The sequence below is a fragment of the Cariama cristata genome, unplaced genomic scaffold (assembly GCF_000690535.1).
Source record: "Cariama cristata isolate BGI_N322 unplaced genomic scaffold, ASM69053v1 scaffold8589, whole genome shotgun sequence".
In the NCBI taxonomy this organism is placed as follows: Eukaryota; Metazoa; Chordata; class Aves; order Cariamiformes; family Cariamidae; genus Cariama; species Cariama cristata.
The window spans coordinates 6,855-23,588 of record NW_009635201.1 but is presented as its reverse complement, the minus strand read 5'-3'; the positions used below and the strand labels follow the sequence as shown (position 1 = coordinate 23,588).

General features: G+C 45.5%; 1 protein-coding gene across 1 annotated transcript; it reads left to right on the top strand.

Annotated features, from left to right (window-relative positions):
* Positions 1-306: 306 nt before the first annotated feature.
* Positions 307-13,859, top strand: LOC104167235 (limbic system-associated membrane protein-like; the record flags this gene model as incomplete). The annotated part of the gene is made up of 5 exons (XM_009707434.1): positions 307-324; positions 2,226-2,356; positions 6,497-6,617; positions 7,597-7,745; positions 13,824-13,859. Coding segments are annotated over 5 exons (455 nt in total), but the record flags the coding sequence as incomplete, so codon positions are not given.
* Positions 13,860-16,734: the final 2,875 nt, after the last annotated feature.

Below are 16,734 nucleotides of genomic sequence, written 5' to 3'. Positions count from 1 at the left end.
GGGAAACTCAGGTCAAACTTCAGGGAAACTGCTCCAGTGGTAAGGACAGCGAAGCACGGGAACAGCTCGTCTGGAGCAGCTGTAGAGTCTCTGCCGCTGAAGGGCAGAGGATGGCTGTCTCCCTGACCTGACCCATGTGTCCTGCCTTGAGGTTGGGGAATGGGCTAGGTGCTGACTGAAGTCCCTTCCAGTACTATGACTCACCTAACTTTGGCCCTACAGGGGTCAAGGTTCCCTAACATATTCAGCAATAAAAAGTACCTGTGAGAATCCCACCCTGCTTCCTTCTCCACTGACTCTCCATAGCATCAGTCCCAGTGCACGGCAGAGGATTGAGAGCCGAGTCCCAGAGCACTGGGTGGGCAGCAGGAGCCAACTTTGCCTCCCTACCTTGTAAAATACACTGCTGCCGTGCAGTAGGGCCCTTCAGCAGACTGTTAGGGGATGTGAAAACCTGCATCAAAGCAGTTGTAAGTTTTAGACATAGCAATGAGATTTCCACTCGCCTGAGCATCTGGTAGGAGCTGGAAAAGGGACTGCTGGTTAGCCCCGCTGAACGAGAGGGGAAACCTTGTCTTTACATGAGTTTAATAGGTATACTGCTGTTTTCATGCTGAGTCTCCATGACAGGGGGTGGTTTTCCCCTAGAATGGTTCTGAAAATTGCCTGGGAAAAAAATAAAAAAAGGTAAAAAGAAATTGTGTAAGGGACAGAGTTGTGAGCAGATTTTGAAGTTGATGAAGTCCCTGTCTCTGATGCAGAAGGGGAGCATACGCAGCTGGCATCACCACTGTGTGCGGCCAGCCTGACCTGGGCAACACGCTGCAGCAAACCTGTGCCTGTGCAGTGGGATTCATTGCAGATGGCTCCACGGGAAATTTAGCTCCAGAGACAGGGCTTAACCACTGCTTTCACGCAGAACCAGGGACAACAGCCCCGTCCTCACAGGCACTACTTGAACTCCATCAAACAACTCTAAGCACTTACATCAAGTGGGCAGGGTTTCAGAAGTGCTCGGCACCTATCAAGCAGAAAGTGTCTTCTGGGCAGAGAGTTGCTTTGGAAAATCTGACCTCCCTCTGTGGAACCTGAATGGGAGCCCTTGTGAGCTGACCTTTTTTTATGTTCTGGAAATCTGGCTTTTACCCTTTGAGGGTTGGGGGAACATTTTCTCTAAACATACGCAGGCACACAACTAAGACTAGCGGCTTTTCGTGCTGCAGACCATTGCTGGCAACCCTCTCAGAGAGGGAAGCATCTCCCTTTACACTACTGCTGATTTGGTTCAGATTCTTCCCAGGAGAATCCTTACTTTGCTTTCCGAAGGAACAGCGTAGACGATATACCAGTCCTAATATTTCATGCTTCCGTGGCACCTTTCATCCAACGATTCTAATGTGTTTTACATGGGTTAACCTCACAGCCCTTCTCTGACCAGGAGGTGATGGGAGAGGGGGGCTATTAGCTGCAGTTCACAGAGGGAGAGCAAGGGAGTGACTCACCCAAGGTCATACAGTGAATTAAAAGCAAGGCCACAGACCTCCTCTGATTCCTGCCCTCAGCTGTAATCCTGATGCTCAAGTCACTGCTTTCAAAACTGTATTAGCAAGGCAGCATGGTTTAAATATGTCATTTCGTATGTACAGTAGATCAGGGATTTGTGGTGATTATTGGTCTCCGTGCATCAAATTACACTTTGTTTCTCTCAGTTTGGCCGTGTTTAACGGTAACTCAGTCCGATCGATGGCACTTCAGGGTGGTGGTTGCTGAGAGACAGAAAGACATTTTTCACAGTTTTGCAGTGGAGAAAAGGGTGCTGACAGTACACCACCACATCTGAGGACCCAGCTAGCCCTGAACCAGCCCGTCGGCCACAGGCTGACTAACCTACGCTGGTACTCAGCCATCGCACTAGTGAACTTACTGCAGCCTCACGTGGTAGAGACTTTGCTTCTTGGCCTGGACAGCCTGTGAAACGCAACGCTTTGGTACCACTTGTACGCTTCCTTCCAGATTTTCAGAACCCAAGTTTTCCATAACTAAGTAAAATGCTAGCAACTTGCTCATATGGCTTCTGAAATAACTTTAAAATCACTCATGACTGTTGTTTATTTGCAGAATCCCTGTTGTAATTGTTCCCCCATAGCAATTAAGCAGGAGGCTTCCTAAATCTGAATGCCCAACAAACAGAGCCACCATCTGTATTTTTCTGTTCTACCAGGCAGAGAGTTTGAAGGCGAGGAGGAGTATCTGGAGATCCTAGGGATCACGCGAGAGCAATCGGGCAAGTACGAATGCAAAGCTGCCAACGAGGTTGCTTCAGCAGATGTCAAGCAAGTCCGGGTCACTGTGAACTGTGAGTACACTGGGTCAACGGCGAGAGCTTTGCCCACGGGCAGGGGTGACTTCAGCATATATAGAGGAACCTTTCTGACTTTATTTTATATTGGTGCGGGGGGGGTGGGGGGGGGCACTGAGGAAACTATCTGCAATCAGACACTTCTCACAGGGTATAGTTTGTGTTTTAACCTGGTAATATATAAGAAAAGAAAGAAAAAGAGAGAAAGAGGGGAAAAAAAAAAGAGCTGTGAGTTTCCCCTGTCTTTGCCCTCAGAAACGCTGGCGTTGCCTTGTTTTCAGTCATTGATATTCGGGAGAACAGTAGCGTGAAGAGAAGCTTCAGCAAGGCAGCAAGGAGAGATAAGGGAGGGTTCAGCCGGCTCAGAGCAAACACACGCCTGCCTGCACCCAGCCATCTCAGCAGTGCCTGCATGGGTATCACAGCCCGGGGGCCGTGCGGTAGAGGCACATGTTAATGAGAGGGTACAAAAACTTGACTTTTATGCTGGTTTCGGGTCATTAGCATAAAGCCCTCTCTCAGAGACCCTCCATGCACCAGTGCAATACAGAAAGGAGCTTGACCAAAGGATACGGCAATCCACCCAAAAACACCGAGAGGCACAGTTAGCTATGTGGCTTACATCCACACCTATATGAGTGGGGCATGGATCCCATCACCCATACGTGCTTGGACAGATGTCCACTTCACTCTGCTGGCATGTTCCTCTCACAGTGACACAAGATATTTCAGACTGCCATTACTCTTACAATCCTACATGTGTATATGTCCACTTCCATATTTCTATGGCTCATATTTGGCACTGGCATGATTTAAAGTGAATATCCCCATCTACCTGCTCTGTTTCCTTGCTTGGAGGCTAATACCTCTGCAGCAGGGATGGATAAATCGGAAGTATATCCTATCCTGACCTTCTTCAGTTTACACACCAGAATATTAACTTAAACTGAAATTGGAGATAGTTACAGACATGTTTCAGGGTGCATATGCATGGTCTTGATTCACGGGTAGCACTCTCGGGGAGTGGGTTAGGGCAGAGAGCTGACAGCAGCATTTCAGCCCATCCCAGTCTAATTTGCCACCACAGGTGATTTTAGCACCTTTTAATACCATTCTTGCTCTTTGTCTCTCTCTTTCCCTTTGGGCTATCACATCAGATCAACATGTCTCTCTTGCTTAGAAGTCAAGGTTATAGGCTCCCCGCAGGATCTTCGGAACCCACAGTTTCTTATAATTAATTCCCTTAGAAATTGGGTGGTAGTGGTTTAATGCCAGCTGCTTCATGGGCCAAATTCGGCATCAGTGTGAAACTGTAGTAGCAGATTTTCTGCACTAAAACTGTTGAGGGTTTTTTCCTGTCAAAAACAGCTGAGTTTATAAACCCGAGACATTCCATGAGAACCAATTAATATTTTCAAATATTTCTGTGAAACATAATTTCAACGATGCTTTTAACATGGTTGAAACAGATTGTTTGTATAAAGTCAGAATGTTTGATTTTGACTTAGTTTCAACTCATAATAAATATGCTACAGTAAGATATTAAACATTTTTACTGTTGGAATATACAAAAATATAATGTGATAGAGTATTGTAATATTATTATGTGGCCTAAATTGTAGTGTAAGCAACTTATAAATTCCTTCAAGACAGATGTTTCCTTTTGAAACAAAGGGAAAAAAATCTGAGACGTCTTGAGGACCATGCACAGGAAAAAGAATCAGTCCTGTTTGGGGAATGAAAGCTGGACATTTGCACACATCTTTCCTTATCTTGCTTCGTTCAACCACACCACAAGCAGCAGAAAGTGGGAAAACTACAATAAGTTTGAAAAATGGGACCTGCCCAACCTCAGGAGCTTCCTGACCATCTCTTATCCGCTGACGCTGTGGAGCACATAGCTTGTCAGCAGGACCGCAGGAGAGCATCCTCGCTTTGCCTTGGTCTCACACTACCACCTTCAGGCTTCCCGAGTAATGGTCCTTGCACATCACAGGGAAACTGAGGCCTGGGGAAGAGCAGGGGGAAAACAGCTAAAGGGAACCCACTCCTGGCTTCCCCAGCGGCAAACAGCTAAACACAGAGCGGCTGCTTTCTGAGTACAACAGACTGGTTTGGAGAGAACTGCAGCAAGCAGCCTGCCCTTCGCTGAGCAGGCAGCCTCGGGGCCAGCACTGCCTTCACAAAAGCGGTGGTGGCCAAGGTATGGCCTGTCCACCCCTCTGGGCTCTGTCCTTTAAAAAGCTGAGGAGGGTGGCTAAGGCAGGGACTGCTCAGAGTGAGGGGCTGGGCTCCCTGGCAGCGGCTGGGGGAGCACACGCCTGCCAGAGTCATTTTCGAGGCCCATAGAAAGGTGCTTGTTCGTCTGGTGACTCACCTCTTGCGCTGGATTCAGTGAAATGGAAAAGGCTTGTCTCACTGCAGACGGCAAGAAGATACACTACTCGTACCAAGAAATCGAAGAAGGATGCTTAAAAAATCACCTTCGCTATCCTTTTATTACCCCTCCTCCTTTCCAAATTAAAATATTTACGTGAACCCGCAGCCTTTGAATGTAGGATCCTATTTATGTACACTTATTAATATTTATGATGTTAGAGGGCGCACTGCAATATCCCTAAAGCCCTGCATAAAATCCCGATTAAGGTCAGGAAAAGGATCACATTGAGACGGCTAATGTGTTCACGAACAAACTTCTTTCCATACATTTTCCAGACAGACTTATTTTTTTTTTTCTTTGACTGACACAATCCATTCTGATTCTTTTTTTGGCCTTTCGGCGCTGGGATGGATACAGACAGGGGAGCTGTACTCTGTACACACAGAGTGTGCTTTATGGTAACTTTGAGTCTCAGCAAAGTAGCTGTCTGAGTTGCAGCCCCATAATCTCAGGGTATGCAAGTATTAGTGATGAGAGACAAGGCACTTATTCCCTGATCCATCTCAGCAGCCAGGTGGAAATAATTCTGCCTTTTAACATGTAAAGCTTGTCGCTTAACATTTTGAACATGGGACCGGAATCAAAGATGCCGGTGCCTACCCTACCCGGCACCCAGCCAGCACTGAGACCTAGCTCCAGCGGAGCACACCGATGTGTTTCCAAAGTTCTGTTTGCCCAAGGCACAACTCTCAGGCTTCAAAGAAAGCAGAAGTGGAAGCACCGTTCTGGGCTGAGGGCAGGCTTCACGCAGAGCAATCACGAGCAAGCCCTCTTGGAGCCTGTGACAAAGCATAATGTCCAGGAAGGTTTGGGCAGGATTTGTAACCTTAAACACCTAAGGGAGGTGTCTCAGCAACTGGTCTGGCTCTCAGAGTGGCACCCACAGCTCCTGCTAAAGCTCTTCCCTTTTAAGCCATGAATGTATTTCTGTCTCATACATGTTGCCTCAGTCCTTTCTTTTCTTATTACAGTTTTGACAATAGACATAGAGGTTATATAGAAAATAATTTGCCTGCTAGTGTTACATTCCTACTTTATTCCTTTTACTTTTGCTGTCTTCCTTTACCCTTGATGAAGCCTTTCTCTCTTCTTCTTCTCTCTGATGAGCCCATGTGAACTAGAGATCCACAGGTAAATATTAATAAATTACAGAAGTCCATCATTAACCTTAACTCTGCCCGTGTATGCCGATGCATTTATGACAGAATTTTATTCAGTGTTGCTGAAGAGAAGCACATGTAAGAAGTGATGCTAACACGGTGTATTAGGGAGAGTTCAAAGAGCAGGTATTCTCCAGAGGAGCAGGGGGGGAGCATGTGCCACAGCAAGCAGCAGCCGTGGGCCTCCACCAGCCCAAATGGTTTGCAAGAGGAAGCCAGCCCTGACATACTTTCACTGTTTCGTTCCACCTGGAAGTGCATGAAGGACATTCAGGCTGGACATTAGAAAGAACTTCTTCACTGTTAGAGTGTTTAAGCATTGGAATGGGCTCCCCAGGGAGGTGGTGGAGTCACCATCCCTGGAGGTGTTCAAAAAATGTTTAGATGTGGCGCTTCAAGACATGGTTTAGTGGGCATGGTGGCATCAGATATACAGTTGGACTTGATGATCTTTGAGGTCTCTTCCAACCATAATGATTCTATGATTCTATGATTCTATGATTCTATTCTAAGTGACCATGTGTTTCCTTCCTGCAGACCCTCCCACCATCACAGAGTCCAAGAGCAACGAAGCGGCCACGGGACGACAAGCCTTACTCCGGTGCGAGGCGTCAGCAGTGCCCACACCTGATTTTGAGTGGTACAGAGATGATACCAGGTAAGACCTTTAACTCGCCTCTTCCCTTTACTTCTTTTCAGTCCACTCAACAGAGGATCCTTAGAGAATCACATAACATCGTCCCCAACTCTTCTCCTCAAGCAAATTACTCTTCACAAACCATATAAGTCATGATGGTCCTATCAGACTTGGTAGAGCCAGCATGGTCAGGGCTGGAGTAGGCAATCCCTCTCTGCGCTGGGGATGCTGAAGGAAGTGCAGATGATGGAGTTCTTGCCTTTGAGTCAGTTATGGGCCAGTACGCAATTAAGATATCAATAGTGCTTTCTTCCTGTTGATGTTCATGCATTAAATAGCCCATGATACAGACAAAAAAATAGGCAGTATTAGTCTCCAAGGAGGTAATGCCACTCTAGCTGCCCTCACCTAGGGGCAGGAGCTACTGAGGTGTAAGATTCCCCCATCCGTGTAACCTGAGCCACCCAGATTTGCATATGAGAGAAAATGAGAAAAGGGATCTGTCCCTTATACCTGAGCATTTACCTGGCATTAGGAAAGTTGTGTTATTATCCTAGTTTTTAACCTGACCCATGTGCACAGGCTCAGGGGTGGCTCAGCTTTGACGTATGCACATATTGGAACACATGAATTGTTGTGTTTCACTAAAAACCTTTTGTTCAAGTACGGACTAGCCCTCAGCTGGCCATGGTGTGTTCATTTCCAAGTGTTAGTCGGTGCTGGGTAAAGGCTTCCTCCCTTTCCCTCAGCTTTTCTTCCTTTTCCACTGCTTTACCAGTGGCATTTCACCCCACGGTGCTCCTTTTTCCTTTCATTCCCTCCTCCTGCTTTCCATCAATGCCTTCTTTGGTCTCTTTCTTCTCATCTCTCCTTCCTGCCTCCCTCCATCCTCACCTGCCAGCTGGGCTGAATGGCTGTGGTTTACTGCCTGCCGGGCAGTGGTTTCCTTCCCAATACACAACAGCCATTGCACTACAAACCTCTTCTCCTATCTTCCTAGGATAAACAGCGCCAATGGTCTGGAGATAAAGAGCACGGGGAGCCAGTCTCTGCTGATGGTGGCCAACGTCACTGAGGAACACTATGGGAACTACACCTGCGTGGCTGCCAACAAGCTGGGAGTCACAAATGCCAGCCTATACCTTTACAGTAAGTATGGCAGAGGATAAAGGGAGGTCCAGATCGCTCTTGCAAAGACCAGGCTGTGTAGGAAACACATGGTGATCAAAACTCAGGAAAGCACCTGCTTGCCACCTCCACCCTCCCAACCCTCCAGCCATGAACTGGCTTTCAGCGCTCTGCTTCAGATACCTACACATTCATACTTGCCTTGAAACACAAACACAGCCAAATTAAAAGGTTTACAGTCAAGTCCTTTGATTGACTGTCTTTGCTGAAGTCAGGTTTTGTTAAAATAATAAACCATGTTTGTTTTAAAGCTGGAAACAAAAAACCCTTTAGAATGACAGCCTCTTTAATAAGGAGACAGAAGGCCAGGGCTCAGAGGGTCTGTGACAGCTGAGAAATGACAAGTAATTCAGAGAGATGGAGAGAGCTAGCCACCGAGCCTGAGGAGAACAAGAGAGAGTCAAGAAAAAGAGAAATTAGTTTGAAAATGGAAGGGAAAGAAGTGGGAAAAGACAGAATGATTTAAAGGGGTATACCATAGGGAACATGGGGGAAAAGGTAATCAGCAGATGAAATATGGAATAAAATTCCTTGGATCTCATTCTGCTACCTTTCAATTACTGAGTTTGTAGTAGTAAGTGTAAACAGACAGAAGTTGAGACTAGACCAAATGCTAGAGCAGAGTTACCTGCTGGTTCTGAATTTTGCAGCTGATTCAAACCTGACCCTAAACAGAGCCCCTGCCCCTCACCTAACAACACCCACACACATGTACAAACTGTGGCGTATTCAAAACTTGGGCTCGACTTGAACCACGCATTGTTATTGCCAGCAGAAATAGACTGCAGCAGAATGACCCGCTCACATGAATGGACACATAGACACAAAAGTGACTTAGGGCTGTATTCCTCTGACAGTCCCAAACTGAATTAAAACACTTGGGCCATGACCTGCATGTCCTTTTAAACAGAAAAAAGATAAACCGTGTAAAGCAGTCTTAGTATGGGATGCAGTTTAGTCTAGTTTCTGCTCTGTGTGGTCAGATTATCAAACCATCAGAAAAACAATGTTTTGGCTTGCTTATTTTTTAACAGATGTCATGCAAAAGGATAAATGCATTGGTGTTCTTTGTTTACCACCTCTGGATTTATTTCATGGCAGTTTGAATTTTTGCAAAATTTGGGTGTATTCTGTGGAAGTTTTTTTCTAAAGAGCAGATATTATCATAAAAGAACATATATTTGATTTGCTGTAGCATTGCAGTGCACAAAGCAAATTTCTACTTTGAAAGTCTTTTCACCCTGGTCTTGTGACTGTCATGAGATTCAAATAAAATCATCAGGCAGCAATCTGGAACACAATTTTCAAATACTCCAGATTTGTTCTTGCTGGTATTAATATAATGCTAAGTTTAGAATCCATTCTTTGTGGCTGAATTCTAAATTTGGCCCTCTCTGTTGGTTCCTGTTACACAGATGAGCTGAAATGCATCACTGAAACAAAATATAAGACGAAATTCAATAATGTATGTATGCACATGTGATTTTAGCTGGGGGGTTGGTTCTGCTGGAAAAGCATTTTGCATGACTTCAGAACTTCACCTCAAAGGATCTCAAAGGATTTGCTAGCAATGAATATTTTAATATCACAAGTTATTTAGAAATGGGTGTGTTATTAGCACCATTTTGCAGTAGGAAACTAAGGTACAGAGAGAAGAAGTGATTTACCCATGGTCGTAAAATGGGTGGCAGAACCTGTAAGAGACCCAGGGAGATCTTGTGAAGTTACCGTTAACTATTCCAGGAGGAAATGTGGCAACTATTAAAGATTACTTGCAAAGTGAGGGTCCTATTTCAGCCTCCTTTTGATGTGTATGAAGAAAACTTTCCTTCTTTCAAGTTATTGGATTTTGTTTATCATTTTTACCTTAGAAATTCAAGGCCTATTTATGCTGGAAAACACTAGAGAACTTCACAAGAGCCAGAAGAATGGAGGTGCAGGAGCCGAGAGAGATTTGATGATTTTCAGTGGACTGTTTCTAACTTTTTTTTTGTTGCTTAGTTAATCGCTATTTCTTCAGTGTGCAAATGCTTCGTACTGTTTCAGAAAATCTCTGTTCTCCTTCTAGTTAGCGTGGAAGAGAGAAAGAGAGAGGAAAAAAACAAATTCAGGCAGACTACAGCTAGTATTTCTAAGGTTAAGAAATCAGGGGGGAAATGAGTGAAGGGAATCCAGCCTCATAAAGATAAAGAAAGCAGCTGAAAAAACCTACAAGCCCAGATGAAAAAAATGCTGTAGTGATCACACAGGAGCTGAAATAACAGATAATGCACACTCCCAGCCACACACTCAGGCAGAAAAATAAAGCAGTGCCAAGTTTTTGCAAGGTACAGCAGATACTCAAATTCTTGGGAATGTTTTTCATCCCTAGAATCAGAGATTTTATTTCTCTTTTAAATAGAGAACAAGCTCACTGTAGGGCAACATCCCACTAGGGAGGCAGATGCAGTGATGGTTCTTCAGTGTCCCATTGCAGCACAAAAAAGAACGGCAGCCAGGAGTGAAGAAAAAACTCAAGAGTTAATAATGAGGTACCGGCAGCTTTGCCTGAGGTGGAGGGCAGAAGGGGAGCTAGCAAAATTATGTGAAAGAACAGTTTAGCAATAGAGAAAAATGGGTGACTACCATTCCAGGAAATCTCAGCCAGCATTGAAAAACTCTCAGAGAGACTGAGTGCCTTAGATGTCAATGCCATAGACAGAAGATGCATTAAAATACAAAAGGAGCTCCCTTGAGCTGTATGAATAGATGGCTAGTGATCTTCCTTAAAGGATGTAGCAGCAGGATTGCCTGCTGTAGGTGGAGAGATTTATACCCCTCTCTCCTGGAGACAGAGTTTACAACAACAAAAAAATGGCCATACCAAAGGTCTGTCTTACCCAGGAACCTGTCTCCAATAGCAATATGAATATGTTTGCAGAGAGGGTACTCAGGTACAGTTTGATGGTACAACTGATCAAACAGCTTGCTGCCATCCCTTCCTTGCCACTCCTTTTGCTCACCTTGCCCTCTGCCACATGCTTTTGTTGTTTCCCTTACTCTGGTACTCAGTGGACAACGCACTGAGACAGTTCAACCTGCTAAACCAGTGACAAAGTAACTGAGCTTTGCCATCCACCCCCCAAAATGCCCCCAAATGTTTTCTTTTGTTGTGCTGAGCTGAATTAGTTCATGGAAGGGCTAAACAAGCACCAAAGCCCATGCAAGAGGGGAAGCGATATCACACATCTGTGGATATGAGGAGTTGGGAGGCAGGACCGTGTTTTGTAGCATTAGTGAGCCAGTTGGTTGATTCAGTTCTGCAGAGCCTAGGAACAGGGTTTGTAACCCCCAAGCACAAAATACTCTGAGACCTAGGAAAGGGGCAGTAACACACATCTCTGTGAAAATTACCTGACAGGGAGGCCAAGCCAGGGCTGCCGTCACAGAGCAACAGAGGTGAAAACCAGTGCCACAACTGAAGGGAAAGGGTTTTTTCCCTAAGTGTATTAGGAGGGAGGGAACATGTTTTCTTTCCATTCCACTCAGCTAACAGAGTGCTACGTAAAGCGTTATGAGTAAAAGTCACAATTTGTATCTGAACCCATGTGCTACACAGAAGTGTAAATATGTGTATATATACCAGATACACATCTGCTGTAAAAGCATATAGATACATAGGTTTATGTGTACATGAGTGTGTATACATACACATGCACCTGTGTGATGTATAAGCAAGCACACACACCCACACCCACAGGCACACAGAAGCAGGCACAGCACCTGGTGCATTCTAGCAAGGCAGAAAAAAGAAATGAAAGCTTTTCCAAATTAGTTGTCTTCTGCCTCCCGCAGAGCTAGCCCATAGAGGATAAACCAGGAGGGATGAGGGCAGTGCCACACACCCGCACGCAGTCCCGCTGGCTGGGTTATCTCAGTTATAGGAGATTGCCATCTCAATTATAGGAGATTGCCACCTCAGCAGGTCCACTGCCGCATCCTCGGCAGCTTGCACCCTCTGCACCCTTCAGGGAGTAAGAAAACAGGGAGGTGAAGCAGCAGCTGGTAAGGCTCGTGCCAATTAGAAGTGGGAGCAGGCAGGATCCCACCTCAGCCTCCTCGAGAGGCTTCAGGTAGAGTTATCATTACAGTCCAGCAGTTTCGATCGCAGGAAAAGGCACGTTCCTAAGAAGAGCTGGCACTTGCCTCTTGTCATTATTTGTTAGTGCCCCGGCACAAGTGCTGGCTCCATGCACATGCTTACACCTCTTCTAACTCTGCCCATGCTTTGTTGTGCCTGAGCATTTGCTCGTGGTGGTTGCTGCTAGGGTTTGGAGCATAACTGTGGCCAATATCTCTCTGAGTGGCTCTTAGTGCGAACGCTGTGTTTTCCCAGGGGCTGTCAATAACGGGGAGACTCAGGAGAGGAGGAAGGTGGTTGGGGTGACAGCCAGATGGGGCAAGGCTGAGACACTGCTGATGAGCCAGGGTGGAGCAATAAAGGCAGCACACAGCAGGCGAGGGGAACAGAGGTAGAGTCCTTGAATAGAAAGCAGCATGATAATGAGGCCGTAGTTCTTTGCTTTAACTGCTTATGCTGTGCAGTCTGTAGCCTGCTGTGCAGGAAGAAGGTAAAGGGGAGCTGAGTTATTTAACCAAACTGAATAACAAGGAAGTCATGTCAGCACAACAGCCTACTTTCGCAGAACAATAGTCCCCTGTTGCTACATAAACACAGAGATCCAGGCTAGCTGTGTATTTTCTAGGCAAGAGGCAATCTCCTCTGTGCCTGCTGTGTATTCAAACAGCTCCATTACCACCAGGAGGGCAGGAGATGTGCCAGTGTCACAGGGATGGGCCTGACCTGCTACGTCCCCATGGGCTCCAGCAAGTCAGAAACTAGCTCTTTGCACCAAGGGTGCTGTATAAAGAGCATTGGCCTCCAAATAGCTGGACCTGGGTTGATGAGAGAATAGTAGTGGACTGCTGATGTATCCTGCCAAGTTCTGTGTCCATCAGCACTGATCTTAGCACTGTCCTTACAGGTAAGCCAGGAGACAACTCATTGCCACAGGCCTATTAGCTGTTGCATAGTGGCACATCTCTGCAGCCAAATGTCTAGCCACGGATCAGTCCATGAATAGGAACTTGTCTCAGTCGACCCAGCGATCAGAGACAGGCCTGCAGGGTTTGTATTCTTGGTTCTGCACCTGGCTCTGCCAACAGTTCAGCATTTGACCTTGGGCAAATTGCTTCCTTGCTCTGTGCATCAACTGCACGATCTGTAAAATGGAATTAACACTACTGTTAGCCTCAGACTGAGGTCTCTGACACCAGTTTCCCTCAGTGTCTGTACAATTCTTTTGAGATCCTTGTGTGGAAGAAGAAAAGTGTGAAGCCAGCCATGACATATTACAAAGTCCTGCTGTGACGTATAACGAGGGCACGTTGTAAAAACCCTATAAACAAAACAGCAGGCTCTGCGTGTAACTAGAGGTTGAGTCGTCTGCAAAAACTCTGCTCCCCTTAGAAGACAAAAGCTCAAAAGGCCCTTGAGGATTCACTAGGGTGACTGCTCCCATGCTCAGATCCTATGGGGTCCTGTCACTGGCAAGAAATCCATTGTGGAGAAGGTTCTGGGGAGGCAGCAACTACCTATGGAGGATTTCCACAACTCACCTCTCTGCCAAGACTAGCTTCCAGCCAGAGTTGTAGCTAAGAGGAGCTGTAGTGTGATGACATGAGTGGTCTTGAAAGTCAGAGGGGAGATATGGCTCATCAACTCCAACTACCTTCACTGCAGGTGCTTAATCCCTCTTGCTGTGTGGATATTATTTGTTTAGTTTTCCAAATGACTTCTCTCTGACTCCCAGTCCCAGGGGATGTTGCTGTGTATTAGGTGTGTTGCTAGCAAAATGCTCTGTATATGAAACCTACTCTAGTTCATCTAATTTGGGGATGGATAACTCCATCAGGTTTGTATCTGCTGCTTGCTTGGTGTGAAAAGTGGCTTGTCCTTTTCTCCTGCATGTTGCTTATTGTTTTTTTTCCCCCCCTTAGAACGAGTTTTACCCACACTCCCCAATCCTTTTCCAGGTCAGTATATGTTTTATGTTGAAGTAGCTCTTTAGCGGGTCATTCTCCATCATCCTGTCAAATGCTCGGAGCTAGGGATGGGCAAAACTGCTCAGAAATGCAGGAAAATAAGGGCTTTCCCTTCTTGTCTACATGTCATTTGGTGTCTTCTGCTCACCTTCCTCATCCTTCTCCTTCCCCCCTCCCTTTTCAAAAAAACACTCAACGAAACAGCAACAACCCTTAGCCAAGCTTTGAGCCACGGCATTGTGTCCTCACCCAGGTCTGGACAGTCTTCAGTGAGGTTCTATTTGTCTGCAGACCTACTCCTAATATATATTCCCACCCTGAGTTGTCTTTGCCCACAGGTTCAGATTTGGATCAAAAGCATAAGCAGACCTAAAATTGTGCAGAGATGGTGGAAGGGACAAGTGAGAAGCTAAAAATTAAATTGCTGCCAGGAGGTTTTCTCATTCTAGTTGTGCAGGCTGTTCACGGTGAAACACTTTGTTTTCTCATTCCTCTGTCACACAGCCCCAAGTCTGCCAGTCACATAGTGCTGCATTTGAGGCAGAAAGCATGAAAAGAGGCGCAGGGTGAGGTGTTACTGTCTGCTTGATTCCAAGGGAAGAAGGTATGAAGGCAAAACAGGGTCTGAGTACTTTTCCTGTCTCCGTGCTGCCCCAGTATGCCTTAGGTCCAGGCAGCACGACTCAACATCCACATGAGACTTGGGGCTTGGATGCGACCTTGAGATTCTGAAAAAGTGCAGTGACTGGGCACTTCCAGAAAGCAGGCTACAGTGTTTGAAAGCAGTGTTTGAAACTAAATCAACGATAAGGCAGCCAGTCCCCATATTCACTTAAAAAATCTTGGCCTAGAGCTCCTTAGTGTCTTTGTTTTACCACCATATGATGAAGATGCACTCAACTCATGGGATGTTCAGAGGCCAAAATAGTTAATGTCTGCGCAGAGCTTTGGGGTAGAGTGTTATTACAAACCCATGTTGTTTTGCAGAAGAGCACCTGCCCAAGTAAAGCACCTGCAGGTACTCCCATGAAAAGAACAATAAATGCTGGGTGTTACACCAGCTCCATTTAACTGCTCTGCCTTTCAAATCAAGCTCTGCTCTTGGCAACTTTTTCAGGATCAGGATGTAGTCACAATTGCCTATTTAAAAGGCAAATCCACAAATACAATTAAAGAAGAGTACCTACAAAAAAAGGAGGGGGGAGGGAGGAATCAAGCTACCATTAAAATTAAATCCCAGAGAGTGATTTGTAAATAACATTCAAGGAGCTGAGAAAAGAAGTAGGCCATTGGGAACCTAGTGTGGAAAAATAAATCCAATTAAACACTATTATTGTACGTATTGTAATGAAACTTGTGCTTGGATATGAAATTAAAGTTGCTGAGGCTGTTTGGGATATAAGGTTTTGAGGAGTTTTCCAATTTTGGGTGTTCTTTTTTCAAGCAGAATTTTCAACGACAAATATTTTTGTCTGATGGAAAACCCAGGGCTCTTTCTTTTTATGATTATTTTTATTATATATCCTTAAATTCCACAGGCAGGCAGTGTTAATTTTTTTCATAGCCAGCCCTGTTTACAGCTAGTCTTGAATTAGTAGCCCATTAAGCTAAATGATAAAGCAAAAACTGCAAGGCCAGGATTTCCATACCAAATAGTCCTCCTAATCAAGCTGCCAAGGCCATCCTGCACAGCTTTAGTCAATCCTTTAGAACACTTCTGCCTCTGTCTTTGAAGTTGTTATTTTTTCCTTTTACTGCTCCCCAGTCTCCTGAGATGATCTTGAAGGACATCCTGGTGTGACATCACTTCTGTGAGGAGTCCCCAGGAATTTGTAGTGCCAAATGCTGGGATATCTCCAGTGACCCAGGACAAGCAAAGAGGATTTTGCAGAGTGGGAAAGTAGAGTTTAAATACTCTGGACCTCATTTGTTTTCTGAAAGCCCCTACTAGCTTCTTCAATGTGGGTGTTCAGCACAGATATTGGCACTTGTCTTAACGTTTGCTGTTCACCTTCAAAGAAACCTTAGGCATAAAATTTTCTTGTTAGACCTTTTTCTCGCTATGAATTGCTGTTCTGAGATGCAGCCCTCAGCTCTCAAATAAGACTCTCCTCAGTGACCAAAATCACAGCATCCTCCCTCTTTCTCCCTCAATTTCCATTTCTCTTAAGCCTGGGTAACACTTCCCTGCCCTGTGGGGTTTTGAGCATTAATTTAAAAGGAAGGTGGTTCAAGATGAAGAGCGCTGTAGTCATGCTAAGCATTGCTGTCATTAGCTAGCTGCTGTGGAAACAGCTGGCTTTCAGGCAGGTTGGAGACTCAGAAGCAGCCCATTCAACTAAACACATGGGACTTGAATTTGATGAGGCAGTTTCCTAAAAGGCTAGTGGAGCCCAGCTGATTCAGCTCTCAACTGAATTGTCCATGGAATATTTTCCAGCTCTCCTGATTTTGCAGCAGGGCACTCAAAATGCCCTGAAATGTCTTCTGGGATGATGCCACATCATCACATCTTCCTGTCTGCATTGTAACGTCATGTTATAATGGGATGACACAAGATCTGGCTGTCACAAAGGGGGCCTTACTGCATCATCAGGTGGCTTTTCAAAAGGGTTTTTCTTCTGGAAAAGGAGAATTTGCTCATTGGACACCACACCTGCGAAAACAGGGCAAGTGGGATCATTGTTGAACCTCAAAGGGGTCTGTCACAATTATGGCACTAGCTCCATCTCTGTCCTCCATTGTCCCTTGTCCTCAGCCCTTTGAACATAGCCTCCCTGTCCCGTGATTAGCACCTAGTGTCCATGTCAGAATGACTTAGGCAGGCTTCAAAACCTGTGAGTTCCTCACAGCAGTTTTGTGATGA